Raw genomic sequence first — 19,416 nt, forward strand, 5'->3', positions numbered from 1 at the left:
AGTATGAAGAATAATTAAGATAATTTTGTCATTTATAATCATTATATTTAGCTTTTATATTAAACTCACAGAACAGTAATTGGTATACGCATCAAGACACAAGTCCTCGAAACGTGCAGCATGAACTCGTTCTCTCATGAAAATCTTTCGAGCAAAACCATATTTTAATTCTAGACGTTATAGAGTGTAGAACATTATCTGGTTATTCATAATCATAAATAACAAGCTTATGGTTAAAGTAGAGACAACACTGTTTATCCTACAATATTGAACTCGACAACCAATCAAAGTGTCGTTCGCAGGACCATATTGCATACAACAGTTTACCCCACTGATGGACACTCAATCTAACCCACCACATTACACTTACAGGCCATAATCCCATTCTACCTGTTTCAACTGTTGTGTGCGGCGATATGGTTCGCCCAAGGCTACTTTATAACTTGCCTGGGTGTGGTGGTGCTCTCCCTGATCACTGGGACCTTCTGTGTGTATGAGACCTGGAAGGTTAGTGCTAGCCACGACCTCACACCCACATCGCCTATACGTGCAGTCGGCCAAGCTTCCATATTTAACACCGAGTAGCAGGATATGAGAAATGTGGCATCAGCGAGGGTGTGTGTGTGTGTGTGTGTGTGTGTGTGTGTGTGTGAACGTATGAGCGTACGAGCCTTTGAGTCAGAGTTAATAAGCTTATAAAATTATAATTGCCGCTGTTGTGTCTAGGAATAGTCTGAGAAGACTGGACAACTTGCTAACTACACTGGCTAACCATTACGCCGGAACACGATCCGCAAATCAATTAACACCCAGGTTCCCAAATTTCTGCTGGCGTAAAGAAACTTGCCCATGGTTTCACCCTGCCCCGGGATCGAACCCGGGTCCGATAGCTTGCGAGGTGAGCATGCTGACCATTACACCACAGGTCAGAACACACACATTTGCGCCACATTTCTTCATATCCCGGTATTCAGTGGAAGCTTGGCCGACTGTAACTCGGCTCCTCACCTAATAACTTTAGTTTTTAGTAGTAAGATCTTTTTTCACCGACAGCTTTATTATGTAGATTATATAATACAATTATTTACCACTTCTGCAACTATTACCTTCAAGTTGATATTATCGGGCAAACATAATTATTATTAAATTAATTCAAGCAATAGATCGTGTTGTTATAACTAGCTTTAACATAAATGAGGGGTTATTGGATGACATGTCATTCATTGTACGTGATATTTGTCATGTCGGTAGAAAGGTGCTTGAGCATTCACCAGCTAGAGTGATGTTGATGTTGTGTTGGCCTAGATAGTATTATGTTTTCAGAGGTAGTTAATAATTTACTGCTTTGTCACATGTTATTGCATTTTTCTGCTTTAATTTGCTTTATCCTCTTCGTCCCTGGTCAGCTTATTAGCCTTTTGGGCGGTCGGTTGGTTAATTCTGGCGGCCTCAAAATTCCTAACCAGCAACTTCGCTGGGTGCATCCCTCCCTCACCCCACCTCCAGAAACACACAAACTGGGCAATTAATCAGTGGTCAGCCGAGGTCAGGGTTCTTCCACCCCCCCAGACACATTAGCATGGACGAGTGGTACGGATATAACTACCTAATCCATGATTTATTCACCCCTGGCAATGATGGTGCCTGCATAGTCAAGTTGCGAATTCATGTTGAGGACAAGTTGTTTAGACTTCAATAACATGAATCTATAAACCAGGAAAGTGACTCTTCGAAATTTCGCCCCGCCAGGCTCTTCAATCTTCCTTAACTCATGAACTGTCAAGCAACCTTAGCATACTTCCTGTTGGGCTGTAAGCAACTTCACTTCCCACCTGCACAAGGATGTGGGGGGGTGCCCAATAAAAAAAAAAGTGGATAATTAAATTTTAAAAATATATATTTTCTTACTGTTTCTAAAAACTTATCCATGCATTTGTGTTAGTCATGAACATGGTGGAATGTATAATATGATGTTGGAGCTTCGAAACAGGCCACTGCTCACTTACACCAGATATTCCACTAATGAACGTTGACCAGAGAGATAGATAGACGCCCACCGTGCCTCGAGGCTCGCCTTCGCTCAAAAGTATGTCGTTAAGGAAGAGGAGTATGGGTCAAGAGTAGTGTTCACCGACAAAAAAAACATTTTCGTCCAACAACCAAGGCCGTATCCATGTGTGGCGCCGAAACACCACAACCCATAATGTTGTTTACAACTTGTAACGTGGTTAATTTTAGTATACTGTATATCAAATTACTCTATGAAATCCCGCATATCATGCAGAAATAGCAACTCATAATTTGACATGGCAAAATCTACATTATTTTACGAAGATATGATCGGCATAATAATCTATAAAGAACTACGGAGCGGCCGAGTGAGGGTGAATGTGTGGGGTTGGATGACTCTCCACGGCTTCAGGGTTATCACAGAGATTCAGGTACAGTTCGCTACCGATTGATGTGTCACTTTTACGTTTTACTTTTATCCTTTTCACCACTGATCGGCTCGTTAGCCGCTTGGGCGATCGGTTACGTCTTTATTACGCACTGTTGGCAAGTACACGGCATGCACTGGCTCCTGAATGTATCTGAACCTGCTCCAGTGCTGGTCAAGTCTGATCTTGAAAGAGCTCACACTCGGTGCCGTCACAACACTCTCTGGCAGGTTGTTCCAAGAGTTCACAACTCTCACTCCGAAAAAGTTACCCCTCACAGTTTTCTGGGCTTGCGGCTAAACATCCTTAAAAAATCTTTTCTGCCCCTCGCTCTGCGAAATGAATTTTCCCTTCCCTTCCGGCCCCATAATATTCGTCCAAGATCTCGCTGCCTAGCAAAGGGGCAGACATGAACCCGATCGAAAATCTTTGGAGTTCAATTGTGAACACCTGGGGCCAGCGAGGAAAAGGTCAGCGGGGCAGCTGATGGCCCACACGGACCTTGTTCGGAACCATGCCAGGAACAATTATGAGATCAAGACTGCAGGCCGTAATAGAGAAGGAGGAAGGCTCTTCCCAAATGGGTGGTTCGCAGAAATAATAACGAAGGAAAAAATGTATGTCTGAACTGTGATCTTTTACTCTAAATATAATTAACTGCACACATTCCACTTGGGGATATCACTTTGAAAAAAAAAAACTAAATAATGTAATAAATTAAAATAATAATAAAAAATATTTTATGTGACACAAAGATTCGTTCATTAATCAGAAGTTAATTTGGTGTCAAAATATGGTGAAATTGTATAAGATCGAGTTATGACCGCTGAAAATTTCAAGACCAAATGGTTCCCTTCCCAAAAATCCCTAATCGTAATCGCATTACTGTCCTCAGAATTTACGGTTGGAGCCCATTAAAATTGGGATCCATTGGAATTAGTACTTACTGGGATTGAAACTTGTTATTACTAAGTTCCAATCCCAATGGTTAGGTTTGGTTGTTATCATTTTGGGCTGGGACATGTTGACGAATCAACAGCTGATAAAGAGGACCTGACGCCTCCAAAACACGAAGCAGATTAGCTAATAGCCTGTAAAGCAGGATAGTGAAACCATGACAGCATGGTGATGGTCATTTTATCTCAGTGTAGCGAGAACTTTCCAAAAGAGGTACGCATGCCCCTAAAACAGGTGACTGTGATCACTGTACCCACTTGAATGGAAGAGGAGAGGCTCTGACAGGAAGAAGGTGGGCGGGGGAAGGACTCCGATACCCTCAGAGACGACTTGGGAAAGGGGAGAGGGAGACTTTCACATACACAACGAAGGGACCACAGGCGACCACAAAGACGGTGTAAGGAGAAGGAGTGGGTCCCGACTCCCGTGTGAACGAGTGGGGGCATCACGTTGACTCATGATAAGGGAGGGACACCGACGTCCTCAAAGATGGAGGGGAAAAGCGTGACGTTCCTTTAAACCTGTTGTGGGATGCGAAGGACTCCAGACTAGGCTTACAAATAAAACGATATCAATTAATATGACAACTTGGGCGTAATATGAAAGACAAAAGTCGTGTCGTGAAATTTGGTGAAAACATATGCCGAAGGCTAAACTTTTGGTGCGTTCTCCCTTGTGGTAGGGGCTTTCACAATGTTTCACAAGCTATATTTAATCTTCGGACAAAATCGCGACACGACTTTTGTCGTTGATTGTACCTGAGATATGGTGTGTTAATGTTCCTCCAAGAGCTGTTTTAACTCACACTTACCCCTAGGAAAAAGAAAAGGAAAAATCAAGCTGAAATTACCTGTCGTCTATCCTACACACACCTGTATGATTATTCACACTCAACTTACAGGAACAACTAAGTGGGAACCAATGACCTTAAGCATAAGTTTATGCCAAATGGATGACCAAAAGAACATGTTCGATATGTCAAGACCACAAGAGTAGTATTATTAGTAATTACCTTGTGCTGGTGGTCGCGGAAGCCCTGGCGCCGTACGGGGTCACCTCCTGGCGCCGTACGGGGTCACCTCCTGGCACCGTCTTGACACTTTTATGACACCTCAAGGCCCTTGACGACACCTTGCTGTACTCCATGACACATTTTACACCTTGCGATATTTCAAGACACCTACAACACTTTACGGCATTATAGACACTTTACAACACTTTGGGAGACTTAAATCATTAATGGCACTTTATTGACACTTTTAGAGACTTCACAGCAGTTTACGACACTTTTTGACACCGCATAGCACTACTGTATGTTGCTTAGACACTTTATAACTATTCGAGACGTCTAAACTTTATGACAGTTTTTGCCACTATGAAACTATATGTTGTTTTTTTCGGCACTTTAGAACACTGACTCTTTCGGACACTTCATAACACTTTAGGACACTTTAAACCACTGATACTTTAAGACACTTTGACACCTTAGGACACTTCTAAACATTTTAGGACATTTCAAAATACTTTAGGACACTTCATGACACTTTAAACCACTAGCACTTTAGGACACTTCATGACACTTTAAACCACTAGCACTTTAGGACACTTTGACACCTTAGGAACTTCATGTCAATATTTTTATTATTATCGACTCTGTATCTGTATTTTTCTGGCTAAATAAACTGTTTCAATACCTCTGACACGTCATAGCACATTTTCATTGTGCATCACATCTTACGACATTATACGACATTTATTAGACTTTATGGCACTTTATCAGACCTACTGGCATTTAAAAGCACTTTATAAAACTTTTGGATATTACATGAATCATTGTAACATAACGTAACACTTTATGGCACTCTTTGACCTTATGCCACTTTACGACACTTTATACGTTTCTTATGACAAGTATGGGTGTTTTTGGATCCCTCAATTACTTTGAGAAACTTATAAGTCTTCATAACACAAACACTTTAAAACACTTATAAACACTATGTTACTTACGAACACATTATGATACATGTGATCACCTCACAGCACTTAAAATCACTTTTTGAAACCTCAGACTACTTTGTGACAGTATAACTACGGTAAAATTTTAGTTTCGTACAACCATGGAATCTGGGATTTTTTTGCACATCAATTAGATATATCTCATCATTCTGACTAACTTCCATTCTATACACTTCCGTCGCAAGTGAATAATAATGATCCTAATAGAACCTGACCTAACCAACCAAAAAAACCTACTTAGCCTTACCTAACGTCCTACCAGTGAAAGCAACTTTGTTGAAGCGTCATGGTGTAATTTTATTTTGTTTTGTGGATGTGAGTGTACACTCGGATAGAGTGGGTCGGTTGTAAACAAAGTGAGCAGGTGACAGGTGCTCCTGTATATAATAATAACAAGAGAATAAAACGCATCTAATATCTCCGTTATTTGACATTTGCGAGGTAAGTGTCATAGAAGAAAGGAGTCATCGAATTATTAGATCTATATTTTGCAAATGCCAAAATCTCCGAATGATATGGTTGTACATAACTGAAATAATACAGTACCACAACTATTCTATGACACTTATAAACACTTTACTATACTAACAAATCCTTTACGATACTTTTCAGTCCTCGTCAAACTCAGTCTCTTCACCGGCTATTTGTTTGTTTATAATCCTTCGCGTACTTTATTACCGGCACTAAGGCAGAGACAGCACTGCTCATGACTTGTGACTCTTGTCTTCTTGGAGGTCTCTGTTGACATTCTCATAAATCCGAAACGGCAAAACGAGGGAGATTCAAGACTTGAGCGAACCGTCAAACCCTTGTTCTAGTCCTATTACTGATGGAGTTAGGTGGTGTGTTACTTTTTCGTTTCTCTACACATGTTGTTCTAATTATAAAGCATAAAGCAATGTATTACCTAAGATTACATGCCAATATCTTAGTTCGAATAATGACTCGTTTCTAGATGATTGAGTCTGATGTATCGAAGAGCTTTTCCTGAACCCTCGAAACACTTACGTCATCGATGTCTCAAAGTGGTGTCATTCAATTGGTGACAAAAGTATCCAGAATTGTTTATATTTTTATCTCACTTTATCTGCTTAATAAAACAGGAAACAAATGGAAATATGATAAAAATGTGTTAACCAACATAACAATTAACGATAAGACACGCTTTAAATAATTGTCTTATTCCTAGAGTCAACGCTTTCGAAGACGCGTGTGTTGTCTCGGGACGAACAACCCAGACCACGACTAAACCAACAGTCTCCACACATCTGTCTGGTGTATTGTGTGGTTTAATATTTTAGACAAACCAAAGATAATATATTATTCACCTTAATATTTATTCATGAAAGGTGGTCAGATACAAGATGTTACGCGTTTCTTGAATTGAATTGAATTGAATTGAATTGAATTGAAACAGTCTATTTAGCCAGAAAAACACAGATACAGAGTGGATAATAATGGCTGAGCCATGTGTAATTAATCAAACTATTAACTACTGTGTGGCAGTTTGTAGCAGTAGTTTACCTTTTGATTGTCATGAGTAGCAAATATCATGGGGCCGGGAGGGAAAAGGAAATTCCTCTCACAGAGAGAGGGGAGGAAAAAAATCATTAAATGAATTCCCACATGTGATGTAATCCATACAAACTGCACAGCGCATTCCATTTCTTGCATTGCTATGACCAGTCTTTTACAGATATTAACAATATGAAAGCTACATGGATTTTTACTCTGCAAGGCTTCCAATGCACTTTTACGATCAACAAAAATATATGTTTCTTTGCATTTCTCGATAGCAACCTGAAGTCCTTGACAAATTGCGTGTAGTTCAGCCAACGTGGATGAGGTGTTGTTTCTAATTCTTTTACAAACTATTTCATCTGCAAAACACTCATTGGTAAAATATTCCATTATAAAAACACCACATCCCGCTTGACCGTTACTTAATACTGATCCATCACAATATATGTACAGTGTTTCGCTTGGGAAAACTATTATTTTCTCTAAAAAGACATTTCGTAAATACCTGGGACGCCAATTATTTTTTTATTACCCTCAAGCTGTAAAATATCTACTGCAATGCATCCTTCCTGTCTTTGTCTAAACCTTAAAAAGTTTGTAATGAAATACAAAATGTATCTACTCCATCATAATATATTGCAGAAGCCTTGCATATTTGGGCACATTGCCAAGATCTGTTCTTTCATTTAAGCACATTATTGTACGGGACAACCTATTATCTACTCCTTCCCCTTCCCTAATAGTCCTAAGAGTAGCGGCTACAGCAAGTTCCTTTACTATATGTTCTATACTTGGTAGATGTAACTCCATTCTCCTTACTTCAATTCTAGTGCTCTGATAACAACCTAAAACAATATCATGGCCTCGTGTTGTATCACTTCAAGCTTTTGAATAACTTTCTTACTGTACATTATAAGGATGGGAGCTGCATAGTCAATAACTGAACGCATAGGAATACCTGCGCTATTTTCCTTCCATACCAAAGCTCCTAAAGGTCTTAAACGTCCTTTACATGCATTCTCCAGGTGTTGCATCTCACATACTTTACTGTTGGACTTATACCCAATGTACATCCCAAGGTATTTGTAAACACCAACTCTTGTAACCTTAATGCATTCAAAAATAAATCCCCTTGTTCATAATTTCTGACCTGATATTTAGTTTTTCCATTGTTAATTACAAGACCCATTCTACAACAGTGTATTCAATGCATCGAAAGCCACTTGCATGTTTCTCATACCTTTACATTGCAAAAGATTGTTATCAACATATACGACAACCTGTGTGTCTCCAGGAAATTCGTAGCGAGTCATTATGTTCACCAATATGTTAAAAAGAGTGGGGCTAAGAACACCAACCTGTGGAGTCCCCAACTCCATCTCTCTTTCTTCTGAGTACCAACCCTGAAACCATACTCTAGCCATTCTGTTACTCAAGTAATCAACAATCCATTTCAGCGACTTCCCAGAAACCCCTAAATTAATTAATTCCTCAGTATGACTTCTTTATTTGCCTTATCAAAGGCCCCTTTAAATCTACAAACGTCCTGCATGTAGCCTAGGAGTTATTCAAACACTTTACAACACAGTCTGCAGTACTTCTCTCTTTCGTAAATCTATGTAAATTGGGCGCTATGGGATTCTCCACTTTATTCAACAACCTGTTTAATGCTATTTTTGTTTTTCATCATTTTATTAAAACAAGAGGTAAAAGATATGGGACGAAAATTTCCATTGTTCTTTGGTATTGGTACAATTACTGCTCTCTTCCACTTAAGAGGGACACAACCTCCATTATAAGACATATTAAACAAGTCTAACAGGGCCCCTTCTCTAATACTAAACAGATAGTTAAGGATATCATATGTTATTCCATCATCACCGGGTGCCGTAGACTTTCCCTTATTAATCGAATATAATAACTTACCTCTTGTTATAGGAACACATGTAACATCCTCCAGAGTACACTGACTTTGTACTAACTCACGCCTAAGACTACTCTTACTTTGTAATGAGTCCTGCACACTCGGAGGTAATTCGGCGAAACTAGCAGTCCCAACCCATTTCCTACTAAGTTGACTGGCCCTGCCCTGTGGGTCAGCGTAGCTTTTCCCCTTGCTTCGAACACCTCGCACTTTATTATCTTCCTTCAGTATGTCACCCAAGCTCTTGCCTAAAGCAATTCTCCCTAAAAAGTCTGTCCAGTATTTATTCCGCGCCTCTTGCTTGACTTCACTACACATTTCTGCAGTCTGTTTCAGTACTTTCTTGATTTCATTGTCATTTGGATTTGCACTCTATTCTCTTTGCACCTTTCTAAGGAGTTTACTCCAGCCCTGAACCAATTTGTCTTTAACATACATACTACGTTTCCTATTATTTATTTCTCCTTTACAACTATACAAACTTGTCGTCAAAAGAGAATCAATAATATGTATTAAACCATCATAAAAGCTATCAACATCCTTTGGTTCATAATTTGTATACCAATCCTATAGAGTAGTGAGCAGCTCCTCCTTTTTGTCTTCCGGCAGGTAGTAGGTAGTAAGCAGCTACCAAACAGGGAGGTACTACCGCCTGGGAAGATATTGGAAGTATAATGTATTGTCGAATGGTAGACCCTGCTGCCATATGGCATCACGAAAATTGTGACCAGTTCCAGGTTGCTGATCTGATTTTCTGCCTTATTTACACACAATTGCAGGGTCTCAACTGTCTCTCTTACTATTGACAACACCACAACTAAAACCTTACTCATTCTTGATCTGTTTTATTCATTCTATTTTATTCTCCTATGTCAGTTGATATTAATACTGAAGCGGGGCCTTCTCGGATGGGTCCCACTGGTCGGGAAGGTTGTGGACCCCAGGGCAGACCTGATCATCATCAAGCTACTGGGGCCTCAACTGACGCCACTACGGTTGCTGGAGGATCAGCTTTTTTCACGCTTCATTTCTCCAACATTCGCGGACTGAGATCCAATTTTTCTTCTGTGGAGCACCATCTATTAACCTCTTCCCCCGATCTCTTACTACTCTCCGAACTTCAACTGACCAAAGCAGCTTCACCCAAACCTTTTCAAGTCTCTAACTACAACCTTTATACCTACTTCCGTTCTAAGGGAGGTGTAAGCGCCTACTGCAATACACGTACACCTATAGCCCGACTCACGGATCTTGAATCGCCCCTTTATGATGTCACCTGGCTCAAAATATCTCTACCTACTGTGACTATTTTTCTTTGTTTCCTATACTGTTCTCCCAACTCTACCAAATATTTCGAACTCTTTGACTATCTCACTTCTTGCCATGAGTCGTTGCTATTCACACACCCCAACACCGAGATCCTCTACCTAGGGGATTTCAATGTACATCACAGAGAGTGGCTTGGCTCTGCAAGGGATGACCCAGGTGGAGCTGAGGCACTCTCTTTTTCCTTACTTAATGATTTGGAACAAATAATCAAACACCCTACACGCGTTCCTGATCGACACGATCAACTTGCTAACATTCTTGATCTTTGTTTTACCTCTAACCCCTCACACTATTCATACTCAATTTTTGCCCCCTTAGGGTCTTCTGATCACAACCTTATTTCTATTAAATCAAACTGGGCACGACCACCTCCCCCACCCCCCTCTAAACGTCAACTATGGCACTATCGGAGGGCAAGCTGGCAATCCTTGCGAGAATTCTTCACCGACTTTCCTTGGGATGAATGTTGCTTTTCCACTCGGGATGCCTCAGTATGTGCTGACAGCATTGCTGGGGTTATACAGGGCGGTATGAGTGCATTTATCCCATCTTCTACCAAAACTTTCACATTACAATCATGGTTTGATCGCTCCTGCTCTCTTGCTTGCAGGGTGAGAGATAGGGCATATCGAGCTATGAAACTATCTCCTTCTCCTATTACCCATACCTCTTTCATTACTTCTAGGAATCGTTGTAAGGCTATTCTTCGTAGGGCCAAGCGGAATTTTATTAAAAGAAAGACTGCTGTCCTGACTAATTCTTCCTCTAGTAAATCCTTCTGGTCCTTAACTAAAAACATCTGTAACAACTTCTGCACGCCTTCTTTTCCTCCCCTCTTCCGTCCCAATAACTCTATAGCCAACTCTCCCCCTGAGAAAGCCAACCTCTTTGGCACCTTATTCTCCTCTAATTCCACCTTAGACGATTCCCACTCTACCCCTCCTACCCCTGCACCTCCTACTGAACCTATGCACTTTCCTATAATCTCCACTCGCAGGGTTGCCGGTGTGTTATTCAGGTTGGATGTGAGTAAGGCGCATGGACCGGACGGAATACCCCCTCGTGTTCTGAGGGAGTGTGCTGAAGCCCTGGCCCCTGTGCTTGCTCGCCTCTTTCGCCTTTGCCTCAAAACGAAAACTTTTCCTTCTTCTTGGAAGCATGCCTTGGTTCAGCCCATCCCGAAGAAGGGTGACCATTCTAATCCCTCTAACTATCGCCCCATTGCCCTAACTTCATCCCTCTCTAAGATTTTCGAAACTATCTTGAACTCCCATTTTCTCCGTCACCTTGAACGCCTTTCTCTTTAGTCAGATCACCAGTATGGCTTTCGCCAGGCAAGATCTACTGGTGATCTGCTCTCCTATTGCACCCATCTCTGGTCATCCTCTCTTAGGGATTATGGGGAAACTTTTGTCGTGGCCCTCGACATCTCCAAAGCATTTGACAGGGTATGGCACAAGTCTTTGCTATCTAAACTTCCCTCTTTTGGTTTCTCTCCCCCACTTTGTTCTCTCATCTCTAGCTTCCTTGAGAATCGATCCATGGCAGTTGTTGTCGAGGGATCGATTTCTCGCTCTTTCTCTACCAATAGTGGCGTCCCACAGGGTTCTGTTCTTTCACCAACTCTCTTTCTTATTTTTATCAATGATTTACTTCACAATACAACTAATTCTATCCATTCTTACGCCGATGATTCTACTCTTCACTCTTCCTCACATTTTCCCCTTCCTCCTAACTCTCAAACTAGATCTGTTTCTAGAACTGATATCATTACTTCTATCAACGCGGATCTGTGCAGCATCTCTGAATGGGGAGATACAAACTTGGTTAAGTTCCATAGTAACAAAACTCAATATTTACCAATTACACTTTGTAAAGTAGACGATCTCCCACCAATTACATTTCAGGAGGCTATCATCCCCCCAAATTCTGAAATAAATATGTTAGGCCTCACCATTTCCTGCAATATGTCCTGGAAATCACACATCCTTAGTATAACTAAAGCTGCCTCCCGAAAGTTGGGAATGCTGTACAGATGCCGCAGCTACTTCACTCCTGAGCAGTTGCTCCAAGTATATAAGGGATTCATTCGTCCTAACTTGGAGTACTGCTCTCATATCTGGGGTGGCTCTTCTTCTGTCCAACTAGAGATAGGGTGGAATCCAAGGCATTTCGTCTTATTAACTCTCCTCCTTTAGTCGACAATCTCTCTCCCCTTTCTCTTCGCCGCAATGTTGCTTCACTCTCTCTCTTTTACAGGTACTTTAACGGGCAATGTTCAGGGGATTTGGCATCCTGTGTACCGCCGGTAAGGCCGTGGGTTCGTAACACACGTCTTGCCCGCGGTGCCCACCATTTCTCTGTTGATATCGGTCACACGAGAATAACCCGTTATAGTACCTCCTTCTTTCCTCACACAGCCAAACTGTGGAATGCTTTGCCTTCTTCTGTGTTTCCATGCTCTTACAATCTGTCTCACTTTAAAAAGCTGGTTTTCCGGCATCTTCGTGGTGTAGATTAATACAGTATAACCTTTTTTTCTATATTTTCAATTTCTTTCCGTTCTTTTTTTTCGCCCCCCAGGCCCCGGTGTGGGTCAGTGACCTGTGCCCAGGTGGGCTAATCCCCGTAAAAAAAATATATATATATCTTTTCCGCTTTATTAGCTTCTTTATTTTGTTAACATGTCTAGTAATTCGTAATGCAAAATGATCACTAAGCAAATCCTTAACTATCTCAGCATTCGCTCTTATTCCACATGTATTAAAACATACTGCATAATCTAACCTTCCTCCATGATTCCCTAATATTTTAATATCATCAAACTCCTCCAAGAAGTGTAACCATCTCCTTCCATTAATGTTGCTGGGTCCCATAGCATTAATATCACCAACCATAACACTAGCATCATTAAATAGGCACTCAGGCATGTCATCAATATCCAAACTTTGAGGATGTACATAGATGTTAACAATACATATAGACCTCCCTTGGACGTAGATTTTAACACACAAGCTTTCAACGCCATTCTGCTTGTCAGCTATTACCAATTCAACCGGTACATTTTTCCGAACATAAGTTAACAGACCTCTTGTATTATTTCTATTATTAGCTGGTAAACAGAAACATTGATAGTTACGTAAATTCGTCAATTTGCCATCCTCCGTGCTCGTCTCTTGTAAGATGTACATAAACATGCACATCTGTGGTCCTAGGACATAAGTTATTTACATTCCATGAAAGTTTACTTAAACTAGTGCCCTCCATTTTCCCTATTAACAACAGAAACTAACCTTATTCTCCCATTCACAAACTGTTCCATTACTTCTTTCACTTATCATGCAATTACCTTATCTTCTGGAACAACTTTTGGTGCAGCTCCTGCACCATTTCCTGTTACCTTCAACGTGTCACTCTGTTCCATCCTCTTCTTCCACACGTTCTCAGTTGAAGGTAGAGTTGTCTCTCTTGAACTCCTCGTCCTTCCTCCTGTTCTCACTGATGCACTTCCCCCAGACCCTGCCACCGGGCACCACTTATCTGTGGCTTCTTATTGCAAATTGAGGAACCTGCATTATGCAACAGCACGACACAACATGTTGTCCAGACTTTATTTTATTTTCACATTCTATTGGATTATGATTTTTTCCACAGTAACGACACCGACATTCACTTTGATATTTCCAGGCCATAGCGAGCCTGGAGGCAAGGCGTCTATCAAACTCTCTGGTCAACGCTCATTGGTGGAATATCCGGTGTAAAGGAGCAGTGACCTGCTTCGAAGCTCCTGCATCATGTTATATATTCCATCATGTTCGTAACTAAAGCAAATGCATGAATAGGTTTGAAGAAACAGAAATAATTTTTTTTTATCTATGCTCACATGTTCGAGGGGGGAAGGGGGATAATAATTATCTTAACACCTTGGCTGACCACCGATTAAATGTCTGGTTTGTGTGTTTCTGGAGGTGGGGGAGGGATGCATCCGGCGACGTTGCTGTTTAGGAATTTCTCGGTCGCCAGTCTGTGTGGCTTATAAGTGGCGTGAACTGTACAGTACCTGAACATGTACAATACCAATGTTGGTCAAATCTGGTTTTAATTGAGGTCACATTCGATGGTGTCACAAAATTCGTTGACATTTTTCTGTACTTTTGGCGTCTTTAAGTTGAGGCTGTGACCCATAGTGGGGAGGTCAACTACTAGCTCCATATATATAGTTTTTTTTAAATACTGTAATTCTATATGGTAAATATTTAAGCTATTATTAAAAATCAAATATAAAAATGTGAATAAAAATAAATTAAAACTGATGATAACTGAGTACTCTCGAAGTTCATAAATATTGAAAAAAGGGTGTGACTGAGAGGTTGAAAGCACTGAAGGACAGGAAAGATGCTTTGGGAGTGGCCTCTGACAAGTCTCCTCAATCATTTGCAAAGATCTTTAAAGAGGAACTGAAGGAATTAAAAAAAGATCGGGGTGGTACTAAGGAGTGAGTGTGAGGATGAATGATTTGGGCAGGGATAGGTCAGTCCACACTCAGCAGATTTCACACCTAAGCCAAAGCAGGGCATTTTGACTGATAAGGCTAAAGTTGTTGTTGGAAATGTTGAGAGAGTACCGAAGGTCATTCCTGTTGATAGCTGCAGGGAGACAAGAACTGGCTCTCTTGTTATTAGACTTCCCACCCAGAAATGCAAAGAAAGAGGCTAGTGGGGTAATGAGTTCCTGCTTTGGTACACACTCAGACATTGTGGTGTCCGAACCTAGAAAGATCATGCGAATCTTGACAATTGTAGGTATACCTGATGACGAAATAGTCTCGGCCATTGCTGAGAAAAATAATACAATTCAAGAAATGTGAAATAAAAGCTCCAAGTTTATCCTTGTTTTCACAAAGATAAAAGGAGAAAGTAAACTTGCAGTCATGAAGAGGCCACCTGGAGTACGAAACTCCATAGAGAAGTTTCAAGGATACTTTTATGTTGGACTGAACAGATGCAAAGCTTATGACGGGTTTGGGTCACTCAATGATAACACTGCCAAGAATTTGTACACCTTGCTTCAGGCCGTCCTGGGAAGCCTGGTTCTTCAGTTTGTGCCTTCTGTGCGGACAGTCATGAGTCTAGGACATGCTCAAATAAGAGCTCACCTTGCTGTGCAAATTGTTCCACTCTTTCAGTACCACCCGAATCAGTCAATCATTTTGCATCAAGTAAATATTGCCCAATGATGACTTCCCAACATAAAACAAAATAGTCGAAAAGACTGGCTTTACTTGTTCAAAAATAGCGTAGTGCTTCCCTTGAACTTATTAAAAGTAGGTTTGCTTAATACCCGTGCGATCCCAAACAAAATGTGTCACGTTATACTAGTTTCTGAGGGAGCTCAGCATGGATATCATCCGTGTAACTGAAACGCGGTTGTATGAATCAGACATCAACATTATTCGCAGTGTTCTTCCCAAGAAATATACTCTTGTTCATGTTCCCAGGCCTGCTACAGGAGCCCTGGGTGGTGGAGTGGCGCTGATCTATTCTGTGGCCCTGCTCAACATTAGACTGATCAGTAGTGACTGTTTTTTCATCCTTTTAATTTATGGGGGCATTAATAAACTCTCGTCGCCAAGTTATTAGAATTGTCGTTGTATATAGTCCTGGACACCCAGGTACAGATAGGGAGTTAATGGATCAAATTGGCTTGTTTCTTGAGACTTTCTCAGGAAAGAACGGGCGACGGTTGATTTGTGGTTACTTTAATTATTGGGTTGACATCCCATCTTCTTGGAAATTTTCGATCAAAACAATTTTGTCAATCATGTGTCGTGTCCAACAAATCTTTCTGAACACACTATAGAACTAGTTTTGTCTACTATTGGCTGTGATCGTGTATTAGATGTTGCAGTCTTTTTACATGCTCTGGTTACTTTTGGTTGTAATGCCCCAATGACCCCCTTATTACAATAAAACAATTAGTTTCAGGAACAAAATAAACAGTAACCAAACAATAATTGATCAAGACGTCGATCTCCGTTATTGTTCAGAAGTCATGAAGAGAATTACAGTACGAGATGCCTCTCCATGGTATGACTCGTCTATAAGTTCTCAATTTCAATTTCAATTTCAATTGTTTATTCCTTGATAGAGGAAGCGGGATCCTAGTGCTGTCACTAGGTACCCCTGTACAATGACACCAGAAGCATCTGGCAAGTGTGACAAGTATATATAGTATAAATATTATAAAGGGGCTTACTAAAGCCTAAGGAAGGAAGGATATTCCTTTAACACATAATCAATATTATTTACAAAATATCTGGCCAGTATGGGGAGGATCATCGTGTCTCCGTCAGGGGGTCGTGGAGTGGTAGTCCAGCAGGCGTCACGGAAGCGTTGTGTGTGGGGACATCTTTGGAGGTAGTGGATAAGGGTGCTGCTGTCGGGTCTTCTGCATAATGCACAAGAGCGTTGCTCAGGGGATGCGGGGATACCAATCTCCCAAGCAAAGTCATACCCAATGATGATACGGGCAGCAATCACGTCCCCTTTCCGCGACCCTTTCCCGTAGACGTACGAGAGGTCAGGAAGTTTACGGAGGACATCGTACCAGGTGGGCGGGGAGTCCAGGGGGATGGCTGCTTCCCGAGCTTCTCTCTGTTTGCGGCGAATTTGGGTCCTAATCTGTAAGAGTGTTCGAGGAACAACGTAGTCAGGTGTGGCCTTGTTGCAGCCAGTCTTGGCAAGGCCATCTGCTGCCTCATTCCCAAAGATACCGACATGACTGGGTATCTATAGGAATGTCACAGGACGGCCTGCATCCTGAAGTGTGGATGTTAACCCTCGTATTCGGAGGATGAGGTCCTTATTTTCCCCTGATCCAAATGCGATCCCGTCGAGAGCAGACCTGGAATCGCAGCAGACAAGCAAGGGGCAGAAACCATCTGCTTTTTCCTCAGCGAGAAGGGCAGCAAGGAGGGCTATTAGTTCAGCCTGAGTGGAGGATGCCCCGTCAGAAACTCTGAGAGACAGTTTGATAGGCTCAGGGGCATCAGGACGGGAGATGTAGACACCAGCCCCGCCCCTACCTGTAGCGGGGTCAACAGAACCATCAGTGTAGAGGACGACCCTACCTGGGGACCAGTGGGCGAACCTGGAGAGGTGGTATTTGCAGAGAATAACAGGGTTCACCTGGGATTTCGGGAGCGGTCCACCGAGGGCAATCACTTCAGGTTGAAAATCCAGCCAGGGAGAAGGAGACGAACCAAGAGCAGGGGTGACAACAATATCAGGCAGGAGGTCGTGTTCCTGAAGGGCTCGGATGAGTGACCCTCGCCACTGTCTTCTAGATGGAGGTCGGTCTCGGACAGTAGGATTCAAGTTGGTTTGGACATAGTTGCCCCGAGGATCCCGTAGAATGGAAACGGCAGTTTTTAGGTAAAACACCTAGACACGATCCTGTAAGGGGGAAAGACCAAGTTTGGTATATAGAGAAGTAGAGCGTGTCCACTGAGGAGCCCCAAGGATGATACGAGCAGCTTTCCTCTGGATAACTTCGAGACGGTTGACAGCAGTCCGACTAATATTGACGAGGGCAGGGGCGGCGTAGTCGACACAGGAACGGACAAAGGACTTGTACAAGGTGAGAAGTACAGGGATGGTGGCACCAAGGGAACCCCTGCACATGGTAGAGAGGGGAGCGAGAATATGTCTCGAAGATAGCAGACTTCAGGGATCTGACAACGTGTGCGAGTTACACATCCAGGTATTTTCTCTCATTAACCCAGTCCAAGGGCGTTCCTGATAAGAGAAGGGGTGGAGGTACAACACGACAGTGCCACATGGCTTTTGTTTTCGCAGTTGAAAGAAGGAAACCAAGTGAATCACACTCTCTGGAGCTTCCTGTATGCTGAGGTAGTCAGGGGCTTGGAGGAGGACATCGTCGGCATATCCTGAGTGGACAACTTCTGTCGGCCACGGGAGAGATGCAATGGAGTGCATGAGAGTGTTAAACAAGGTGGGACTCAGGACTCCACCTTGAGGGGTGTCGAGGTTCATTTCTTGAACAGGAGACATAGAGCCTTCAACGAGAACCCGGGCCTGACGTCCAGTGAGGTAAGAGGCGATCCATTGTAGAAGTCTCCCTTTAACCCCTAACCGCGCAAGTTCAGCTAAAATGAGGGCAGGCTGAGCCGTATCAAAGGTTCCCTTGATATCAAGGAAGACGGAGATGCGGGCAGTCTGATTGCAATAAAATGAAGCAATGGAGTGTGCTGTGCTGCGATGTTGAATGAAACCATTGAGGGAGTTGTGGAAGCCGCCTATGGTGTGAAGAAGGCGACGATGGATTATTCTCTCCATCATCTTGCAAACACAGGAGGTAACACTAATGGGTCGATATTTCCCAGGATCTCCCGGCTTAGGGATGGGGATAATAGTGGCATTTTTCCAGTTGGACGGGAGAACCCCATGTTCATAAGACATATTGTAGAGAGCAAGCAAGGGGCCGTTAGGAATATTAGTACAGGCGTTGAGGACGGAGTAGGTTAGCTGATCATTCCCAGGAGAGGTGTCTTTTCTAGAGCGACGAGCACTGTCAAGCTCGAACTGTGTGATGGGATGATCAGTGGGGGCAGGGGAGGTAAGAGCAGCACGAACAACAGGCTCAGACGCATCGATGCGAGCCTGCACTGCCTCCTGCATTGGATCTGGAAGTGCCTCAGGGGAGGAAGCTCGTGCCCAGTCCTCCATTAAAGAGCAGGCAAAGGAGGCGGGGTCAGGGTGGGGAGGAGGCCTCCGCCGAGTACCCCGTATAGCATTAATCCGATTCCATACATAAGAGGGTGACGACTGGAACGATAGAGACCCCGTGAAGGATAGCCAGCCGCCTCACGTATCCGACGGCGCTCCTGAGTTGCAAAGGAGCACCAATTTTTGAAGTCTTCCCAGTCCTCTGGAGACCGAGACCTCCGTATGGCAGAGTGGAGATCACGGGTTACCTGCCGGAGATGTCTCATGGCAGGGATACGATACCAGTAGTTGGTGGCACTTCTGGGGTGACGGGGAGGGCGTGGAGGGGTAGCGCGATTGACAGAGTCATACACGGCATCAACAAAATCAGCGCTGTAAGAGTCAAGGGACTGGGGGACAACATAGGAATCCGCCCAGGTAGAAAGGTATTGGGTAAGGGAAGGAACAGCATCTTGTGTGAGGCGAAGGCGAGAGGATCGATAAG

At 42.6% G+C, this 19,416-nt stretch overlaps 1 protein-coding gene across 5 annotated transcripts in view; it reads left to right on the forward strand.

Moving 5' to 3' along the window:
- The window catches only part of LOC121869952 (polyamine-transporting ATPase 13A2-like), a 193,532-nt gene that overhangs the window by 72,568 nt on the left and 101,548 nt on the right, over positions 1–19,416 (forward strand). Inside the window, exon 6 of one of the 5 annotated variants that reach the window (XM_042371556.1) lies at positions 373–507. The exons of the other annotated variants lie outside the window; for them this stretch is intronic. Coding sequence (XP_042227490.1) covers positions 373–507 — 135 coding nt within the window. The remainder of the gene's footprint in view (positions 1–372; positions 508–19,416) is intronic. 5 annotated transcript variants of the gene reach the window in all.

This window comes from Homarus americanus, unplaced genomic scaffold (genome assembly GCF_018991925.1).
Source record: "Homarus americanus isolate GMGI-L3 unplaced genomic scaffold, GMGI_Hamer_2.0 scaffold14467, whole genome shotgun sequence".
NCBI lineage: Eukaryota > Metazoa > Arthropoda > Malacostraca > Decapoda > Nephropidae > Homarus > Homarus americanus.